A 21,113-nucleotide genomic window follows, 5' to 3' on the forward strand; every position below is an offset into this window, starting at 1 on the left:
AATAAAATTCTTGATATCTCCCTTCATACCTTCCTAAAAAAAAAATCTAGAGACCCTTTTAAAAGTTCTAAACAATCCAGAATGCCCTCCACAAGGTGAATCATGGAATTCAGCTAAGATAAGTGGTATTTTGTTAGAACCCTTAGGCAGCACCAATTTACCTTTATACAAAAGCCTTCCATTCTTGAACTCATAACCAGCATGAGAAGTAGGAAAGACAATTAAGTCCTGCACCAACTGCAGCAATTTAGGATCTTGTTGTAATTCCCCATCCCAAGAGTCATCATCTTCCACATGTAGGATTGATATGGCAGCATACATATCTCTCCTAGACAAACTATCTGCTGCAGTATTCTCCTTACCCGGTTTGTATTGGATTTCAAAATCCAAACCAATGAGCTTGACAGCCCACTTAAATTGCTCAGTACTGAACAATCATTGATCAATCAAGAATTTAAGGCTCCTTTGGTCAGTTCTCACAATGAAATGGTTTCCCAAAAGGTAGTGTCTCCATTTGGTCACAACCTGAACCAAAGCCATAAGCTCCCTCTCATAAACAGATCTTTGTTGAGCTCTCAAAGATAAGCCTTTACTCCAAAAGGCAAGAGGTTTACCCTCCTGCATCAGAACAACCCCCAACTCCTTACTAGAAGCATTGGTTTCAACTACAAAGACCTTAGTGAAATCAGGTACAGCCAGCAAGGGAAGATCAACAATGGCTGTTTTCAAGGCCTGAAATGCATATGTAGCTTCCTCCGTCCAACAAAACTTATTTTTCTTCAAAAGCTCATTTAAGGGTTTGGCTAACTTACCATAACTTTGGACAAAACGTCTATAATACCCCGTTAGTCCCAAGAAACCCCTAAGACCCTTCATATCAATAGGAATAGGCCAAGACGTTATGGTTGTTCTCTTGGAAGGGCAAGCCGCCACCCCTCCTCCAGAAATCACATGTCCCAAGTACTCCAAACTAGATTGTCCAAAGCTACATTTTTTCTTATTTACCTTTAACCCATTCTGCATTAGTATTTCCAAGACTTGGTGGATATGAACAAGAGGAGCATCCAAATCCCTGCTATACACCAAGATGTCATCAAAAAAAGACCAGGACAAATCTCCGGAGGAAAGGCTTCAAGACTTCATTCATGAGGGCTTGGAATGTGGAAGGAGCATTGGTGAGACCGAAAGGCATCACCAAGAACTCATAATGCCCCTCATGAGTTCGGAAAGTTGTCTTCTCTATATCATTTTCCTTCATCCGAATTTGATGATAGCCTGATTTTAAATCAAGCTTAGTGAATATTATTGCTCCATCCAGTTCATCAAGCAACTCTTCAACGATAGGGATGGGAAATTTGTTAGGGATAGTAATTTTGTTGAGAGCCCTATAATCCACACAAAAACGCCAACCACCATCTTTCTTCTTAACTAAGATGATGGGACTAGAGTAAGGACTAATGCTTGGTCTTATAATCCCAACCTCAAGCATTTCTAAAACCAACCTTTCTATCTCAATTTTTTGATAGCGTGGATACTTATAAGGTCATAGATTAGGTATCTCAACCCCCTCCTTCAAATGAATTGCATGATCTAACCTCCTTTGGGGTGGAAGACCTTGAGGATCCTCAAAAACCTCAGAATACTGCTGAAGAGCCTCTGAAATAACTTCAGGTACAACTGAAACCTCTACTGATTTTTGCTCTGCAGAATCATACTGAATTAACAAGCCTTTCCCTTCCTCTTTCAAAATTTGCACAAAAGCTCCATAAGACAATTCAGTCTTAGTTAAGGAAGGATCGCAAACCAAAGTAATCAACTTGCCATCTCTAGACAAGGTAAGCTCCAACTTGCCAAAGTTGGTTTTGACCTCTCCCAAACTAGACAGCCAATCCAAACCCAACACCAAATCCACCCCTTGTAAGGTGAACAAATAAAAGTCTTGCTTAATCTCCATTCCTTGCAATAGCAAACTCAACTTGGAACACTTTCCCTTACATTTCACCCTATGACCATCCCCCAATTCCATAATATAAGAAGGGGTATCTTCCACCATCAAACGCAGTTTCTGAACTACCTCCTGAGAAATGAAGCTATGAGAAGATCCACAATCTATGAGTACCAAAACAGAATTATTCTGAACTACCCCTTGTATCTTCCAAGAATTTGTGGAAGTCAGCCCATCCATTGAACAAAAGGACAATTGTAGAGAATTGAAAGTTTCTCCTTCATGAAACTCAGTATCCTTGTCCTCCTCCTCATCTTCTTCTAAAATGATCATACGAAACTGCTTATTCTTGCATTTGTGTTCTCTATGGTAGGGCTCATCACATCTGAAATAGAGTCCCTTCTCCCTTTTGTCTCTCATCTCAGCCCCGAACAAACATTTGAAATCACCACCCCTGGTTTTATTCATTTCCCCAGCTTGAACACTCACAAGATTAGTAGCAGAGGTACCACTCTCAGTTTTCTTATCTAACCAAGGCTTGGTATCCACAGTCACAGACTTAGTGTAAGAACTAGCCTTAGGAATAGTGGTTGGCTTAGTGAAAGTGTTGGTTCCCTTCTTAGTCCAAACCAGATTCTTCTCCTCAATCACAATAGACTTTTGAATTAAATCAGATAGAGACTTTAATTCATAAAGTTTTACCTCGACTTGAATTTCCTCTTTCAAGCCATTCATGACGATGCCTCGTGCAAATTCTTGATCAATGGCCTTCAAAGCTCCAACATATTTCTCAAACTCCTCCACGAACTCCACCACCGTCCTTGTTTGTTTTAGTGCCAGCAACAACTCAAAGGGATTTTGCGCCATTGAAGGTTGAAACCTGCGAACCACCGCCAACTTGAACCCATCCCAAGTCGGTTCAGGATTGCACCTAGCCCACCATTGATACCAGCTCAGTGCTCTACCCATCATGGCCACCACAGTGGCACACAATTTCTCTTTCTCATGAACGTTTCGCAACTCGAAGTATCGTTCCAAATGGTGCGTCCAACGGTACGCATCGTCGCTGGAGAAAATTGGGAGCTCAATCTTCCTCCACCGGTCGCGCTCAACGTAGTCACCCAGGATTCTACCATCGCACCTGCTGGTCTCCTCTTCTTCCCCGCGAACATTAACGTTGTCGTTTGAATCAATCTTGGCAGTGAGTGCAGCCAATTGATCCTCCGTATGTTTGGCGCGTGCCTCTGCTAACTCCAATCGTGTGCGTCATTCCTCATGCTCCTGCTCCTAATCACTCAAATCTCTCACCATGCTTCTTGTCTTCATGCAATGCACAGTAGAAGGAAGCAAAATCAGGGCACCGGATCGGTGCTCTGATACCAGTGTTAGAACTGAAAGTGAAATCTGAAGAAACTCAAAAATAGATGAAGGAGCAAGATTCGAAATAGTTCTCCCATGAGTGCAATATTGAAACTGAAAAAGAAATTGAAGAGAATAGCAGCTACAAGATGCCAACTCCAACCAAACCACCTTCTAACTACCCCCTCTGAAGACTAAGCTTCCCTTATTTATACTACACATTCTAACTAATCCTTTAGGATTTACAGCTGGCACAGCTCAGCGCTTAACAAAACTAACAATCTAGAAACTACGCTTGGTTCCTTCTCTCATACACCTTCCTAATAGGAAGCCTTGTTCGAGTAGCAATCCTATACTATTTTAATCAATTGTTTCATGTCACATTAATGTTTTTTAAAAACCTACGCAATGGTTTAGTGACGAGACTGTTTATTCTGAAATTGTTTTGGTTTGTTGTAGTCTAATATTAGAAAATATATATTTTGATAGGATGAATGCAATTTTCTAAGCAATTGTACTCCTACTATGTATGTATTGCACAGTTGCACCTTCCATCAACTTAACAACACGTAGTTACTTGTGATAGCACTTGTATTATTTTTCTTCCCATTACCTTAAGGCCTGAAGTGCTAAGTAGATAATGCCGTGTGTGTAGCACATAATTTCTACTTTGGGTATAGCCTTGCAAGGGAATATCACTGTTTGACCCCTCTAGCACATGAAAAACAATGCTTGCAAAGGTTGTGGCAACTGAAGCTGGAGGAAAAGCAATATCCCAATAGGTATGTTAACAGATTATTTTAACCCTTTGGAATGTTTGCAGTCAGCTGAGTTGACTTCCATGTCAATGTAATCATGTTCTGCAGGGTCACATGCAAAGAGTGTAGTAGCCATTTCAGCCTCTGAGGTACACAAAGTAAGGTATTTTGGACTTCTTCCTACGAGGGAATAACAACTGCTAATGATTGTTGAGCTTTTATCATGGAAAAATGAAGAGTGGTACTAGTACTGCTTTTGAAAGTGCATAAAATGATATATTCAAATAGCAGTATCCTGGAATTAGTGGTATTCTAATGTCATTGTTTTCTTATTTTTTATTTCATGACTCAAATCATTATTGAAAGAGTTTGTCTGCAAGCATCCAAATGTAAAATTAAAATCTGGTTGATTTTCATGATTGGGGGAAGCACTGACCCACCCAACATAAACTTTGTGAGTTATTTCTCATTGGGATTGCTACTTTTATAATTTTTTTCCTGCTAATGGTAACTAGCATGGCACGATTTCCATTATTTTGTTTCCTCAAGGAACTAATAATGCAGAGAAATTGACCAAAAACTGCAGTGTCTCACTGTGGCTTAGATAGTAGATTGGTTAGCTAGAAGCAAGTTATTACATGATGATTGTAGCCATTATTTGATTCCTTTCTAACTAGCTAGAGTCGTTGTGGTTCTGTTGATGGGGATGTTAAGAAACTGGGTCATAGTAATTCTAAAGGCCATAACAATTATGATTTCATGCTTAGTCTTCAACTTGGTATTAGGTATTTCATCTACATTACTACTTTAATATGCTTTTCAGTTATGGTTTGCTTAGAATTAGATAATGGCATCATACATCATACACCCCTTTGATGAATTAATTGTGTTTTTGTTTAGATACTGTATTGGGAACCACGCTTTGGTTTTGTGAGATATTAGGCCGGGGGATTTTGTGAGATATTAACTGTCTTATATGAATCACCAGGTTTCGCAACAATGCAGCAGGAAAAATGTATACACCTGGTTCACATTCAAGCTTTTAAACACTTGAGTCTCAAGTGTACTATTAAGTATTTTCTCTCCCTAATTTGTTAAAATACACCTGTATCTTGAGAATGTCTTTCAGTGACTGATACAAATTTCGATCCTTTTCTATGCTTGAGCATTTAGGAGCATGATGCATGACCCTTTGTTTAATAGTTCATTGTAGAAGTTCATTTAGTTCTGGCCGCATGACCTTCTTGTTGCTGTATTCATCTTTTCACATTATTGCTTCAACTTGATGAATTGTTGCTTGTTCATTACTGTCTGATAGCTTTCATTTTTAGAAAAATAGGTTTACCCAATTATCACTTAACTTGCTGTTATAGTTACAAGTTTAGTGCTCACCCAATTGGCTAAGGGAAAAAATGATTATTGACTACTCTTGGTCCAAAACTACAAAATTATAAGCATAATAACTCAGTAAATAGTCTGACAAAAATTTGTCATTTTTTAATAGATTTCTGCTAACAATAAAAAAAAGGTGTGTGTCATTGGCATTTCTATTTTCTTAAAGCTATGTTTTACAATCAACAAACGTATGTAACATGATCTTGTTGGTGCAAAATGTCATTTAATATTTGTGCGGCTATGATTCACCTTTTCGGATCTAACTCTATGATTATTGTTGTACTAATGGTTTTATATCGTGGTCCAGTATTGATAGGGTATTTAGAAACTGACTTTGTATCACAGTGACATAAGTGCTAAAGGTCAACCGGAACCTTCTGGATGGTTAATTAGTGGTGTACAGGATCTTGGATTAGACCATTTTCATCTTGGGGTTTTGTGCTTCATAGGGAACTGCATGTGTATGGCTACTTTTCTATCCATTCAGGTTCATATCTTTTTTATATTCTTCAAATTATTGTTGATTACAGCAGCATTAAGAAAAAAATGGTTGTTTTAACTGTCATTTCTTATCTATTACTTGTCTTTTAAGCCCCAATTCCCATGTTTTATACACATGTGATGTGATGCTCTAATAGTGAGAGACTCATAGGTGAAACTCTCTTGACTTGCTTTAACCCACGAGCTGACCTATTTTGATCTGATGAAGCTGCATGCAGCAACATCATGACACTTGCGGGGGCTACTGGTGAGAAGTGTTTCCTACCATTGACAATTTTGAAAGGGTAAGGAAAGTCGAGTTTGAACGAGAAGATGAAACATGGGCAACAATTGAACTGGTGCTTTTAGAAAGCAAATGAGTGATGCACACATAGCCCTACTCATACCTCACAATAGGCAAAGCTTATTTCCCCAAGACTTAGCTAGCACTTGCAAACGCCTGTATATCTAAAATGGTTTCATTTTCTGATCATGAGCTGGTTTTGATCTTTGGTCTCCTAGGTATTAATTTGTCTTATAAGTTGTAGTACAACTCTCATTCCAACCATTTGACTGCACCATTTTCAACTTTGATGTCATCATGAAAATAATTAATATTAAGCTAGTCTTTTATTCCATTGGCTTAGCAAAAAGGATAGCTACCCTTCTTTGTTTTGTAACTTTTCCATACAGTCTTACTTAAGGTTTTTATCACACAATGAATGTAATGCTTATATTTGACTGCTACATTAAGGTTTTGTCAGGATCCTTCACTGATGATCTCTATTTTCTTTTTGTTTATAGGTAACATTGTGTCATTCATGGTGTTCTTAGCACCCTTTTGTAAGTTCGGTTTGAAACAAAAATAGTATCATAATTTTCCATTACCACATACACCTTAAAATACTGATTTTTTTCTTTTTATTTTTCCCATATCTATCTTTCACAGGCCAACCTTCTATACAATTTACAAGAAGAAATCATCCGAGGGTTTTCAATCAATCCCATATGTTGTTGCACTTCTTAGTGCATTATTGCTTCTATATTAAGGCTTCATAAAGACGAAAGCTACTTTGATTATCACCATCAACTGTATTCGATGTGTTATAGAAGTTTTATACCTAACAATGTACATTATATATGCTCCCAGGAAACAGAAGGTGAAACCAACATGACAATCTTTCCTTCTCAACCCTTTTACATTTTGCTCTATATAACGATATTTAAAGTAACTGCACAAATTTGTTCAGATTGAAACCAGTTTTATAGTTAAGAGTGTTCTAAAGTCTAAACTCAAACTTGGTAATGATACTCATTGCCGACATTGTTGGTTTGGCCTTAACCATGTTAATCATCACCTTTGCTGTGAAGGGCATCAACCGTGTTCATGCTATTGGATGGAGTTGCGCCATTTTTAACATTGCAGTGTTCGCTGCTCCCTTAAGCATAATGGTACATTTTATATTCAATTATTCACATTGCATTTACGTGCTCAACAATTATATTTGCACACTTCAACATTTTAATTTGCAGTCACTATTGAGATTACATCCTCGCATATCGTTATGTAAATATGCATTAACATCACATTTGCGCTTTTTGATTATTAGCACGCTTGAAGATAAAAGATTGGGGATCAAAATCATGAGTCTCACCTTGTGTCACATTTTCTGTTTCATCAAACAAAATGTAGAGTTCATGCCATTTTCATTGTCCTTGTTTCTTACCCTCTGTGCCATCATGTGGTTTTTATATGGGTTCTTCGACAAGGATGACTTCATTATGGTGAGGAATATCATTTCTATATCTATTTCTCATTCTACTAATTTACTCTAGAATGTACCATTATGCTTAAGGGAGCATCAAACACTGCAATGTTAAGTGAAGCAAATGAACTGAAAAACTAGGATGAAATTTTTTAACTGTATGCAAGCAAACTAGAACCAACGGGACTAGAATTAAGGCACGTTGCCTACAAATAACAAGGGTTAGATAGTTGGGCTAGGTAGTTGGGCAGAGATTATTAGAAGAATTAAGGCATGTTGCCTACAAATAACAGGGGTTGAGAGGGAGAGATATCTTGTCGTTTGAGAGAGAATTCAGAGCTTTGGGCATTGGTGAGTGTTGACCCTTGAAGTTCTTCAAGTTATGCACTGTATTTAAGGGAGAAATCTGTCATTCTTTCTATTATACCTACCAGCTATGTATCAATTTGCAACAAGCTAAACATCATTAATGCTCTAGCTTGAGGGGGATTTATAGGGATTAGTCATTACTGTACTAATTGTTATTTATTTAAGGGAGAAATCTTTCATTCTTTCTATTATACATGTACCAGCTATCTATGAATTTGCAACAAGCTAAAAAGAAAAACTATCATTGAAGTTATCAAGTCATGGATATATATGATGAAAATGGATAATTTACTCTTAACATAATGATGTTAAATGTGTTTTAGGGGATGGGAATTCCTGTTGGTAAATTGGCCTTGTACACAACACTAGGAGGAGTTCGACCATCAGCAGTAAGCACTTTACATATGTTCTTATATTCTCATTGTTATATCATTATATGTCTCCTTTCTCTATTTGGAACGTTGAGATTGAGTAATAGTGTAATTAAGTTCACTCTATTTGGAACATTGAGATTGAGTAATTATATATATTCCTAGTAAAGTAATGATAAAATGCCAATTACTTTTTGAGCATGTTAGTAATTACAAATTATGTTATGATAATATTAATTACTTTTAGTTTAATTAGCAGAATCAAAGTGATACTTTTGTGAAAAGGGACTTATCATCTGACTAGATCTAGGAATGAAACGACTAAGCAATAGGCAATTATATATATCTTTAAAGGCTTCGTTTGTAGTAGTGATAGTTGCGGGTGGTGTAACTTCAACTGCAACAACTTTAGTGTTTGGTGCATTTTGAGAGCAAACCATTTCTTCATGCATTGAATGAATGAAATTAAAATAAGTTACTATATTGATGTTTGAGAGTAAATGGTTTCTAAATAAAAAATAGATCACCAAAAATATTAGTATATTGTTGTTTGAGTTGTTGCAGCTATAGTAGGAGTAACAATATATAGCTTCAGGTGAGGGTTTTCATTTTTTGGGTTTAGGTGGCATACCACCATTATTGCAGCCCCTACTATTAATGTGACCTTCAAGGCCTCATCTCATTTAAGTAATAGTGGGAAAATTCCTTTTCATCCTGGTCCTATTGTTGTTGCTTTCTCCCTCAATTGTGTCCTTTCTCATAGCCTTCTTAGGTCGTCCAGGTCTTCTCTTCATTGGGGGTGGCTTTGGTTTTTCATATGGTGTCCTCACCCAATACTGTTGACTCTTGGTAGAATGAATGTAGTAGTCATATGTTGCATTATATGACCCCAATGCCAACATCCCATCACAATAGTCCTATGGTCTGTAATTTTTGAAACGGATTGCAACAATGGCATGCCTGCATGACAAAGCTAGATATAACACAATAAAAGACAACAACAAGATAGGAATTCAATTCAATCCAACACTAAGCATAAGATAGTATGAAATAAGAAAATATAAATATATGCATGGACATATATACCAATAAGCAAATGAATTCCACAACCATAAAGTTAGAAATGTTATACATGTCAACTGCCGGGCTACCTAAATTCATCAAGAATTTCATCTTGCTTGAAGAAGCTGCATGAGTCAGTCTACTTACTTAGGCTTAAAGTCTTGAATTAATCTTATCATAATAGGTCGAGTTACACAAAGAAACAAGGTCGTAAAATAATTTACAAGATAAAAAATGACTAATACACATAATTGTTTAGTTGAATTTGAATGTATTTATAGTCTGTTCCTTAATATGCAATATAGAATACAGATGTAGAATTGTCAGTTGTCACTTGTCATGGATTTTAGACATTTGAGAATTTACGACATTCATTTATTTATTGTTATAAACTTATTTTACTTGGATGTTGAACATATATAATAATGTGTTTTTGTGCTATATTTTTTTAGAGAAGTTAACATGAGAAATTTTTTACAAATTGATTTATGGATAAATATATATGTTATTCTTGTAAGTTCGTACTTTTTTAATTTTGACTTCTGTGAATGTTTTATTTATTTTTAATTCCTGTAAGTTTATATTTTTATTTTAAAAATTTTGATCTTTATAAGATATTTTACTCATTTTTAGTTTATGTAAGTTTATATTTTTTAATTTTGGTCCCGATAAGCATGATATATATGAAAAAATTAAAATCTTAAAGGAATTAAAATTAAAAAAAAACACAAACTTACAATGATTAAAAATGAAAAAAAAAACTTACAGAAACCATAATTAAGAAAACACCAATTTATAAGGACTAAAATTAAAATAATAAACTTATAAGAACCAAAAATATATTTAAATCATTAATTTATAGAAAAACTCATTTTAATTTTTTATTCTTCTAAAAGTATTTATAGAAAAAATTATCCACACTTGTCTAAAATGACAACCCTTAACAACTCAATGCACAAAAATAACAACCCTATCATATGATGCCATTATTCCATATTAGAATATGATTTTAGGTTGCAGCAAATTTTGAAGTAACCACCTTACAAAGCCATCCAGGAAATATACATTTTTCTAGAATTTACAATGCAAGATCTGTATCCCTTAATTGGATTACAACATTTAAATCAATTGTCATTTTCAATATTTTTGGTGAAAATTCATTTAACAACCCGAAAATCACATTTGTTGTGTCCCTAGCATTTGCAGAACAACAAAAAGTCCTGGATGAGAAATGTTTTAAATACTCAATCCATGTACTCTTGCCCAAATCCACCTATCAACATCAAAATAGACTAGTGACTAGTAACAATTTAGTAAAATTATATATATTGCACATGCAATGTGAAACATGCATGATCCTTTGCAAAAGGCAAAAAATAAAAAAGGATTTTTATAACCAAATCTATACAACATTAGGTTAGTTTATTCAATTTATAAAGTACTAATATAATTAAGCTAAAAGTTGAATATTCCTAGTAAAGTAATGATAAAATGCCAATTACTTGTTGAGCATGTTAGTAATTACAAATTATGTTCTGATAATATTAATTACTTTTAGTTTAGTTAGTAGAATCAAAGTGATACTTTTGTGAAAAGGGACTTATCATCTGACTAGATCTAGGAATGAAACGACTAAGCAATAGGCAATTGCTTGTGTTTGCCTATTATGATCGATGTGGGGATAAACAATGAAAAATTACTGAATGATGAGTTTTAGATTGGGCTTAGACAAAAGAGGGCAAGTGGACAAGTTTGTATAACTAACATAATAACATAATATGATTTATGGGTTGGTCAAAGTTGTTTATCTTAATATACTATCATTATCTGCATCATTTTAACTTGCATTAATCTTGATGCAATTTGGTTTCTGGTTTCTTCTTGGGAATGGAGAAAAAGTTCTTATTGAGGTTGCAAATTTCTTGTGTAATTCTTAAGATTTCTGAGCTCATCCAATCTTAGTATCTCTAACTGTTTAAATTGATTTTGTGCAGTTTGAAGATTTTGCAAACCATAATGCTTTTGAATTGCTTGCAAAATATGGCACAACTCATCTTGTTCAGGTACTAAATTGCATAAAGGCTTACACAATCACATTACTCGCATACATATTGAAGATTGTTATGTTCTATATTTCTAATTATTAATGCATTATTGTGTCAGGGGACCGCATCTGTCGTTCTTGCTAGGGTCGTGGCAGCCTTGAAGCTCATTAACGGTAATCTGGCTGACCATACATTCTTGTTCCTTGGGGCTGGAGAGGTATTTGCCCCTTTTCTGACTTCATATTTATGCATCTTTCCATGTTGCTGAAGCAAAGGGAAACAACCAGTGGAATAGAATGAGTAGTACATAGTTTGAAAACTTTTAAATACCCATTTTCTTTATTTTATATTTCTTCTTGTTTTGAGGTTTATGCATGCACGATATCACACATCACCTGTTGTCTGTAATTGGCAAGATTGTGTAATTTATTTTCTGTCATGTTGTTTAGGCTAGAACTGGAATAGCAGAACTAATAGCTCTTGAGATGTCAAAGCAGGTGAATAAGTTATTTATTGTTTATACTTTATATAGTGGTCATGTTGATTTGTTAAGTTAGTTTTTAAATTGAAATTGCTAATTTTCTTATATTTATTTCTCGTGCAGACAAAGACACCTATAGAGGAGACTCGCAAGAACATATGGCTTGTAGACTCAAAGGTAGTAGAAAAAAATCATGATGGGTTGTCCATTCAGGCCAACAATGCATACATCTTCCTTGCATTTGGTCTTGGGTTGGTAATCTCAGCAACAATCAGAGTGCATGACGATATGCTTCTAGCAGCTTGTAAGTGGATAACAAATTACTACATAGAGGTTCCACCGCATATTTTCTTTGATTTATTTATTGTGATTGGAGATGCCAAGATCTCACTAATTAATGCTTTTGGATGTTGTAAAATTCACAAAGGAATCTTCAACATTTTCTTCATTTATCCACCATTCTCTAACATCAGAAAAATTTCAGCTAACATAGCTGCAAGTGTAGCTGCCAAGGCATATGAGCTAGGTCTCATGAATCGGCCATGTTTTGAAACTGACAATTGTTTGAACTTTCTTTGTAGGCTTGGCTACACGTCTCCCTCGCCCTCAGAATCTTGTGAAGTATGCTGAGAGCTACATGTATACCCCTGTCTACCCAAACTATAGGTGAATTATGGGGCAAGTCACTTAACTTTGCCTGTAAAAAACATATGTTTTGGTGGCATATCTGACTTGTTTTATGTAACTTATGCATAAGTGAGAGTGGTCTTATGCTTTTTATTATGAAATCACCAAAATTGTAGGTGAATCATGCTTTTTGTTATGGGGCAAATCACTGTTAGCTTTGGCTGTAATAAACATATAATGCTTTGTATTATGAAACCTTAGTTCAATTCATCTCATGTCATGCCGATGGCTGGCTCAATAAACCTTGCCATTATGGACAAAGGACCAAGCTGAATGTTTTGATGATACCAAAGTTTCACATGCGTCTCAAAGCTTTATTCAAGACAAAGAAATTAAAGATATTCAAGATGGATGATCAAAACAGTCTCTAGAGTCTTAGAAAGGGTATATTAATAGATTACCAGAGGATGTAATCGATTACCAGTGGCCAAAACTGATTTACAACAGCTATTAAAATTTGAATTCAAAGTTTGCACTGTGTAATCGATTACACATATATGGTAATCAATTACCAGCAGTTTCTGAACGTTTTAATTCAAATTTTAAAGCTTGTAATCGATTACACACATACTGTAATCGATTACCAGAGGAGTTTTTCAGAAAACATTCTCAACAGTCACATCTTTTTGTGTGGTTCTTGAATGGCTATCATAGGCTTATATATATGTGACTTGAGACACGAATTTGATAAGAGTTTTGAAGAAAAAAAGGTCTCATCCTCTTAAAAAGCAAAATCGTTTTATCCTCTTACAAATTCCTTGGCCAAAACTCTTGTGATTCAATAAGGAATTATTTGAGTGCTCAAATTGTTCAATCTATCTCTTTCAAGAGAGATTTCTTCTTTTCTTCTTCTTCATTCTAAAAAGGGATTAAGAGACTGAGGGTCTCTTGTTGTGAAAGAATTCTAAACACAAAGGAAGGGTTGTCCTTGTGTGTTTAGAACTTGTAAAAGGAATTTACAAGATAGTGGAACTCTTAAGCGGGTTGCTTGGGGACTGGACGTAGGCACAAGGGTGTGGCCGAACCAGTATAAATCTGAGTTTGCATTTTCTCTTCCCTTAAACTCCTTTATTTATTATTGTTTTATATTCATATTCAAATTGTTCTATTTGAATCAATATTTAAGAAATTCATTATTAAGGGAATTTATAACTTGAATAGAAAGTTAAATAGAATTTTTAATTGGGGAAATAAGTTGTAATATCTAAATTCAACCCCCCCCTTCTTAAGATATCTGAGGTCACTTGTCCAACAGCCATAGGAACAATATGGCTTGTTGTACCATGCATTGGTTTTTAACAACTAATTCATGTAATTAATATAAGAATAAAAATGTTTGTGTACCCAGTGGTGACCAGAGTTTTGTTCAACAAATGAAAAATAGAATCATAAAATCATTGAAATAGGTTTGGTAAAGCATTTTTCCCTGGCATATTTAATACTTGCAAGTAGCAACTTTTAAAGGAATGAAAGGAATGCAAGTCTTATTTAATACCAGAACTAAGTGATCTTTATTGCAACTATTGTTAGCAATGTTAGATTCTTGCAAAACTGTAGTAGAATATCATTAATTATGTAAATTCTTGTATTATGTAATTAAACGAATTTACAATTGTTGAAAATGATGAGTACTTTTGCTTCAAATATAAAAAACAACACCAAAAAAATAAAAATAAAATAAAAAAACATTCTAAGACAGTTTTTGAAAAAATCATCTTAGTATGTCTACCATTCTAAGACGGTTTTGCAGGTAACCGTCGTAGAAATGCTTACACACAAATGACATACTAAGACGGTTATCACCAAAAACCATCTTAGTATGTTCCACTTTCTAAGATGGTTATTGATAAAACCGTCTTAGAATGTTAGACATACTAAGACAGTTTAGTGTCAACCGTCTTAGAAAGTCTGACACACAAATGACATACTAAGACGGTTGTTCCAAAAACCATCTTAATATGTCTAACTTTCTAAGACAGTTTTAGCGATAACCGTCTTAAAAATTTGGCCTACTACAACGGTTAACATCCAATAACCGCCTTTAATAATTTATACATTCTAAGACAGTTATTTCTAGAACCATCTTAGAAAGGCCAATATATAAAGTCGGTGCGAAAATCGTCATTGTATATGTTGACACATTTTACGACACTGCGTGTTACGACGGTTCAAAACCATCGTAAAAGGTCCTATAGAACCGACTTAAAAGGCTTGGTTTGTAGTAGTGGGAACTTCTTTGAAGACCAAAATCTATGTTTGCCTAACTCGATCCCGTTTTGTAGGAAAAAACTTACTGTATGGTTTAGTTATGAGAGAAGATGTTGATAGTGATCTCTATGGTAATGGGCATAATAGTATTTTTTATAGTTTTTTTTCTTAATTATATAATAACTAACTTAAAACTCATTATAGCATGACTTATGATTAGTGAAAATTTATAGTTTCTACTAATTACATAGTGCATTAGTAGTCCTTTTTAAAAAGTTTCAAGATAGGTGGAACGTGGTCCCTTTTGATGGAATGAATCTTGAACTGTTTTAACACTTGAACATATTGAGTTGTTGACTTGTTTCATAAAGCGGTGTGCTACTCATGTTAATCTTTTCTCTCCCTCTTGGACAGCCGTTCTAGATGTGATCCTGACTTGGAAAGCACAATGGAGTATGTCACTGTATGTTAAGTTAAGATACATTCTAAAAGTTGTTTCAGCTGTAGCATGAATTATTGGTACTTTCATATTAGTTCATATTTTCTGAGAAAATTTTGTAAGTGTTGAGTGAAGCCATTGGCTACATCTATTTCCTTCACCAAAAAATTCATGTGGATATTTAGACATTATTATAGATCAATCGTTATTAATATAGCTGGTCATTAAGCTGCGTTGTTTTAAGTGTACGTACGAACCTTGGGCTTGTTAACTAGAGGCCCTTTAACTATATTTCTTCCACAAATATGGAAAGAAATAAATTCACAAATTACGTTGATATATTTCTTTCACACTTACTTACAATATTCTCTTTGTTCATTGCAGCCTTTGAGCATCCTTACATTAAATAAGGAGCAAGACTTTTGTAATTTTTAATAAATTTCGACAAGTATTAGAGAGTGTTATATAGAATATTTTGTTAGTATTTCTCTTATTTGTAGTTTTCTTCTGATATGTATGGCTGAAACTGAATTGTGATTTTGAGTTGTTGCAGGTATCAGAGAGAAGAAGCAAAAATACAAGCTTCGGTAAACCTCCAAAATGCTAAAGCAGAGTCCAGGCCAAGAAAGCTTGAGGTATTTCATTGCCATTCATAGATTATATTCTGTATAACAAATTTGTACAGTTTCTTGCACAATAAGAGAAATAGGTAGAAATGTGAAACAAAATAAGTGTAATAAAAGAAGATAAAGAGAAAAAATACTATAAAAGTGTGTTTCCTATAATATACTCAAAATGCTAGTATCGAAATGCTATTCTAAGCCATAGATGTAATGGCATAATACAACTAGTATTAAAATGCTATTCTAACTTCTAAGTCATAATAGCTGCAATAGCCGTAATTGTTGAATGTTTATTCAAATGACAATTGTTTAATCCCTTCTCTTAAATTAAATATTCAATATCAAGACAAGTTAATCTCCAATCTCGAGATTGATTCCACTTAAAAGATTTATTTGGAGTCAAGTAATTTTTTTAGTTTTTATCTCTCTAAAATCTAAAACAATATTTTTAGATTTATACTAATAATCATATGAAATCGGTTAAAGGAATGTAAAAAAAAAAGAGTTACTGAAACTAAAATTAACTTATTTTACAAAGACCAATAATGAAAATTTCAAATTTTAAGGAAATGAAAATTAAATAAAAATATTTTAGAGACTAAAGATAAAACTTGTTCATTTTACAATACCAAAACATATAGTATAATCCAATATTTTTTAATTTTAATATTTTAACATATAAAGGCTGTTTTCCCGCTGGTTGTATGTCTGACCCTCCATTTGTTTGGTACTTGACTTGTTGGTTTTGAGTTTTGGCATTGAAATTAAGCATTTTTTTCCTGCAAGTTAAAATTCTAATATTATATTTTAATGGGCAAGCATTTGAGTAATTGCAATCATATAGCATCAACAAGTAATTTTAACATATAGTAGAGAAGTTTACTATTAGTTGTGTGGGAAATGGAAACTAAGAGCAATCATTTAAATATGGAGTATGTCATCCATGTGTACTTTAATATTTTCTTATTCACAATTTGGTTCTGCAATCATGGAAGACTAGCTTTTTTTTGGTATTTTTGTGTATTTATTCCTCCTGTTTGCCCCTTGTTACTTATAGTCACAATTTAATAATTTACATGTTTTTCTTTAGCTTTAGAATCTTGCAGAGTCACTATATGCCTTTAGAGTTTGGATCTAATTTATTGCTTATCATGCATATGAACTTGAAGTATAAAAGTTTATAAAGTACGGCAGGTTGGTTATGCTAGCCAGAGTTGATTCTTGCTATGCTATCTATGCCCAAGTGCATGCTTGACCTCAAGAGTTAATCTCATTGTTGTAAATTTATCATATTTATCAAGTTTTCCTGTTTGGAAATCATTTCCTGACAACAAATAAACCTGTTAACACAAATAAATCATATCCTGACCAGGCATTCTGGTGCCTGATTTCCTGTGTAAAATAAATTAGCTTGTGTCTTTTCTTTTTAGTTTTAAATAGTTTTGACATTTAGAACTTTTGTTTTAAGGGAATGCCTGGAGTAATTGGAGCAGTGATGTGGGATAATGGAGTTGCACTGGGAAAGTTTCCAGAGCATGTTGTTGACTCAGGGATGTTTGTCCTTCAGGGAAAGAAGATTGTTGAATTGGGTTCTGGTTGTGAATTGGTTGGGTAAGTTCAATTGCAATCTTATTCTATTTGACTTGTTCATGCTAAATGGCTATACTTTGTCCATAATTTCTTGAATAGCTCTAAGTTGTCTAGCAAATGACGAGGAATTATGTTGAAGTTTGTTCTTACTCATTCTATGATACACCTTTCTTATTTTTTCTTCCTTAGTTGCATTGCAGCCCTTTTGGGTAGTGAGGTCATTGTTACTTATCTGCCAGATAGGCTGAGGCTATTGAGAAAGAACATTGAGATCAATATGGAACATGTTTCTCTACGGGGTTCTGTAACAGCAACTGAACTCACGTGGGGAGATGATCTAGACCCAAAACTCATTGACCCCACACCCGATTTTGGTAATATTCTCTCCCTCAACTCCTTCAAGTGACAAGGAGCAAACAACATTCAATTATTGGCATAAGAAAATTTTGACGTTTTGCTGTGAACTATGATTATTGTAATCATTCTAATCATAGCTTTGTAGTTAATTGTATCTTTTTCTTCCTTTGACTTGCATGCCTTGTCAAATATTTGAATTACCTGCATCTCATATAATATTTTGCTAGTATTCCTTATTGATTCAATACTTGACTTCTTGTTTTTAGTGATAAGATCTAATGTAGTGTACACTGAGGGGGAAGTTGTGAATCTACTAGAGACACTTATGCAGCTCTCTAGACCTAATACAACAATATTTTTGGCTAGAGAACTCCGAAATGGTAAAGAATACCATTCCTTTCTCTTTTCTTGTGGGAGCCCAATTTATAGCATACTGAGTAGTGTTTAATATTTACATTAAATGTCATTGTTCCATATCGTAATTCAATTTCAAAGAAGCATTTGCAGGATGCAAATGCAATGTGTTGTAATCATTTGCCATAGTAATGTAAATTATTATGCATGTTTCTCGTGAAAGGTTGTCTTGAAAGTATTGAATGAACAATTATTTTTTCTATTCTTCAACATTTATTTCTTATTCTTCATTTTTAATGTGACTTATACACTGAAGATGAATGTTCCTTGTCTTTATGTTTGTACAATCATCATGGTAATGATGCTAGAGATACACTTGGAATGAAATCCCTCCTCTTTAATTTTATTTAGTTTAGATGTAGTTTTTTTATTGCAGACTCACATATTACAGGCTTCCATAGCTGATATTGGCCCCAAAAAATATTGAATTGCCACTACTACAAAAAGTAGTTTTAACATCGGCTTATTAACATCGGTTTTATACAAAATCGATGTTAAGTTAAACGCAGTGGCATATTTGTAAATAAAGTATCCTTCTTAACATCGGTTTTCCAAAAAACCGATGTTAATGCATACACGTTAACATCGGTTTTTGGAAAACCGATGTTAACGTATAATATGTTAACATCGGTTTTTTAGAAAACCGATGTTAATGCATACACGTTAACATCGGTTTTTAAAAAACCGATGTTAACTAATGATGTTAACATCGGTTTTTCACAAACCGATGTTAACGTGTATGCATTAACATCGGTTTTTTAGAAAACTGATGTTAATGCATACACGTTAACATCGGTTTTTAAAAAACCGATGTTAACTAATGATGTTAACATCGGTTTTTCAAAAACCGATGTTAACGTATGATATGTTAACATCGGTTTTTTAAAAAACCGATGTTAATGCATATACGTTAACATCGGTTTTTAAAAAACCGATGTTAACGTATCATACGTTAACATCGGTTTTCCAAAAACCGATGTTAATATAAACTTTTTTTTTAATTATTTAAATATTTTTAAAAAAATCATATATTGTGTTATTAATTATATTTTAATTAAAAAAATATAATAATTAAGAAACAATTATAAATTCAAAAGGTAAACATTTAAAAATTAAACTACATTTTTAAAATGAATTTCGTAATTTTAATCTTATTATTATTTAATCAACAAAATTTGACCAGACTTCGTCATATTTTTTATCATTTGACTAAGCAAAGTTATTTATAAAAAATTATAAAAATTAATTTAAGATATGATTCTTGCATAATACTAAATACATGCCGTTAAGAAGATGCATATTTTAAAAAATGTGATTATATCCCATGAAAATTAATCAACAATTTATTATATAAAAAATAATTGTTAATAATTAAAATGCACTATGCCTTGTATTTAAGGATTTTTTTAAAAATAATCTTATATTTTTAAGAACAGATGAGGAAGTATATCATAAAGAATAGAAAAATTATTGATAAATACCTAATATGCTAACAATACCTAGTGAGAGAGAAAGAAAAGTAAAAAAAAAAAGTATAAATGTTATAGGTAATGAGATTTGAGATATGAAGAGATAAATAAGAGATATTGATTAGATATATAAAAAAAAAACATAAGTATCCATGTATTCCTGATTTTTTTTTTAATTTTTATTTAAAAACTTTGATTATAGAAAAATAAATCAAATATTAAGTTGTATATCGATAAATTGTTGGTCCAAATAGTAGTGAGTTAAAGTAAGATTTTGGATTTGGATCTTGTAGATGAAAAAAAACATTGTTGGTCCAAATTTCTTTGACTTTATTATGAAATTTGATTTTTTTAGAAGTCGTTGGGCCGGTGACTTTTTAGTTTTCTTTTTTTTTAATATGTTTGAAATAGAGGTCGTAGAATATGTAGGGATTTCTTTCTTTTTTGAAATAAGTATTATTAAAATAAAAATTTATTTAATTTATTTAATATGATTATTTTAATATTAAGGATAAAATATTTATTTACTAATAAAAGGTAAGAAAAATAACAAAAGGATTTATTTGAAGATAAGTGGATAAAATTTAGAGTAGACAAAAGTTGTATTTAATATAGGAAATAACAAAAGGATTTATTTTCTAGTTTTTTCTATTTTACTAATAAAACAGCAAACTGATTTAACTTAGTCGGCATGTATTTAATATAGGAAATAACAAATTTAGAGTAATTACTGGTAATACTAATTATTCAACAAACTTTTCTTTCCGTATTTTAGACGACAAAGTTTAATTGGATCAAAACAATTTAACTATTAATTTGGTTTTAATGAAAACTAAACGTTAATGATGTTGATCATGATTAAGTCTATTAAACGTCTAATTGGGTTCATTTTTTATTCTAACAATTCCTTCTAGGAGCAGCCACATTGATTGTTTGGGTCATGTCGTAATAATTATGAAAATTCACATGGGTTAACTAAATTCGACTACTTTATTGGGCATACATTGTACTAGTAATTAATTAACTACCAATGTAATCCAAATTCTTGAAGAAAGGGGAGAGAAAGCAGCCACTCGCGCGTGAGAGATTTAAATATTACTTCCATTAAAATCTGGTGTAAACGGTCCACAGATTTTGAGTAAATGAAAAAAAAAATATTCTCTTTAAAATGATTAATTATCAGAACTTTTTCAATAATATTATTTTAAGACCTAAATTAAAAAAAATTGAAAAAAAACATGAAATAATTTTTAACTAATATTTTAAAACACTCATTAACAAAAATAATTTATTTA

At 33.1% G+C, this 21,113-nt stretch overlaps 2 protein-coding genes across 7 annotated transcripts; both read left to right on the forward strand.

The window, feature by feature from the left end:
* The first annotated feature begins 4,531 nt into the window (after nt 1-4,531).
* On the forward strand, nt 4,532-12,971 carry LOC114380430 (NADP-dependent malic enzyme-like). Of its 6 annotated transcripts, none has more exons than XM_028339483.1 (10): nt 4,534-5,944; nt 6,742-6,780; nt 6,887-7,097; nt 7,309-7,389; nt 8,396-8,461; nt 11,500-11,568; nt 11,669-11,767; nt 12,000-12,047; nt 12,155-12,335; nt 12,613-12,971. In XM_028339483.1, exons 3-10 carry the CDS (start codon nt 7,065-7,067, stop codon nt 12,699-12,701), a joined length of 666 nt encoding a protein of 221 aa, XP_028195284.1. In that variant the 5' UTR covers nt 4,534-5,944; nt 6,742-6,780; nt 6,887-7,064; the 3' UTR covers nt 12,702-12,971. The 6 variants fall into 6 exon arrangements, 5 of the variants coding, with proteins under 5 accessions (XP_028195281.1, XP_028195284.1, XP_028195286.1 ...); XM_028339484.1 differs by lacking the exon at nt 4,534-5,944 and adding an exon at nt 6,251-6,459; XM_028339485.1 differs by lacking the exon at nt 7,309-7,389 and having other exon boundaries at nt 5,051-5,944.
* Nucleotides 12,972-15,816: 2,845 nt separating this feature from the next.
* On the forward strand, nt 15,817-18,339 carry LOC114379627. Its single transcript, XM_028338312.1, has 3 exons — nt 15,817-16,000; nt 17,457-17,599; nt 17,779-18,339. The coding sequence occupies exons 2-3, from the start codon at nt 17,494-17,496 to the stop codon at nt 17,982-17,984; spliced, it is 312 nt and encodes a 103-aa protein (XP_028194113.1). The 5' UTR covers nt 15,817-16,000; nt 17,457-17,493; the 3' UTR covers nt 17,985-18,339.
* The last annotated feature ends 2,774 nt before the right edge of the window (nt 18,340-21,113 follow it).

This window comes from Glycine soja, chromosome 12, assembly GCF_004193775.1.
Source record: "Glycine soja cultivar W05 chromosome 12, ASM419377v2, whole genome shotgun sequence".
NCBI lineage: Eukaryota > Viridiplantae > Streptophyta > Magnoliopsida > Fabales > Fabaceae > Glycine > Glycine soja.

Excerpts from the sequence above, each read along its gene's own strand:
- LOC114380430 (XM_028339480.1), top strand. The coding sequence starts at position 5,062 with ATGCAGCAGGAAAAATGTATACACCTGGTTCACATTCAAGCTTTTAAA. Across the intron at positions 5,136-5,802 it reads AGTCTCAAGTGTACTATTAA|TGACATAAGTGCTAAAGGTC; the intron begins GTATTTTCTCTC and ends TTTGTATCACAG. Across the intron at positions 5,945-8,395 it reads CTACTTTTCTATCCATTCAG|GGGATGGGAATTCCTGTTGG; the intron begins GTTCATATCTTT and ends AATGTGTTTTAG.
- LOC114379627 (XM_028338312.1), top strand. The coding sequence starts at position 17,494 with ATGGAGTTGCACTGGGAAAGTTTCCAGAGCATGTTGTTGACTCAGGGA. Across the intron at positions 17,600-17,778 it reads TCTGGTTGTGAATTGGTTGG|CCCTTTTGGGTAGTGAGGTC; the intron begins GTAAGTTCAATT and ends GTTGCATTGCAG.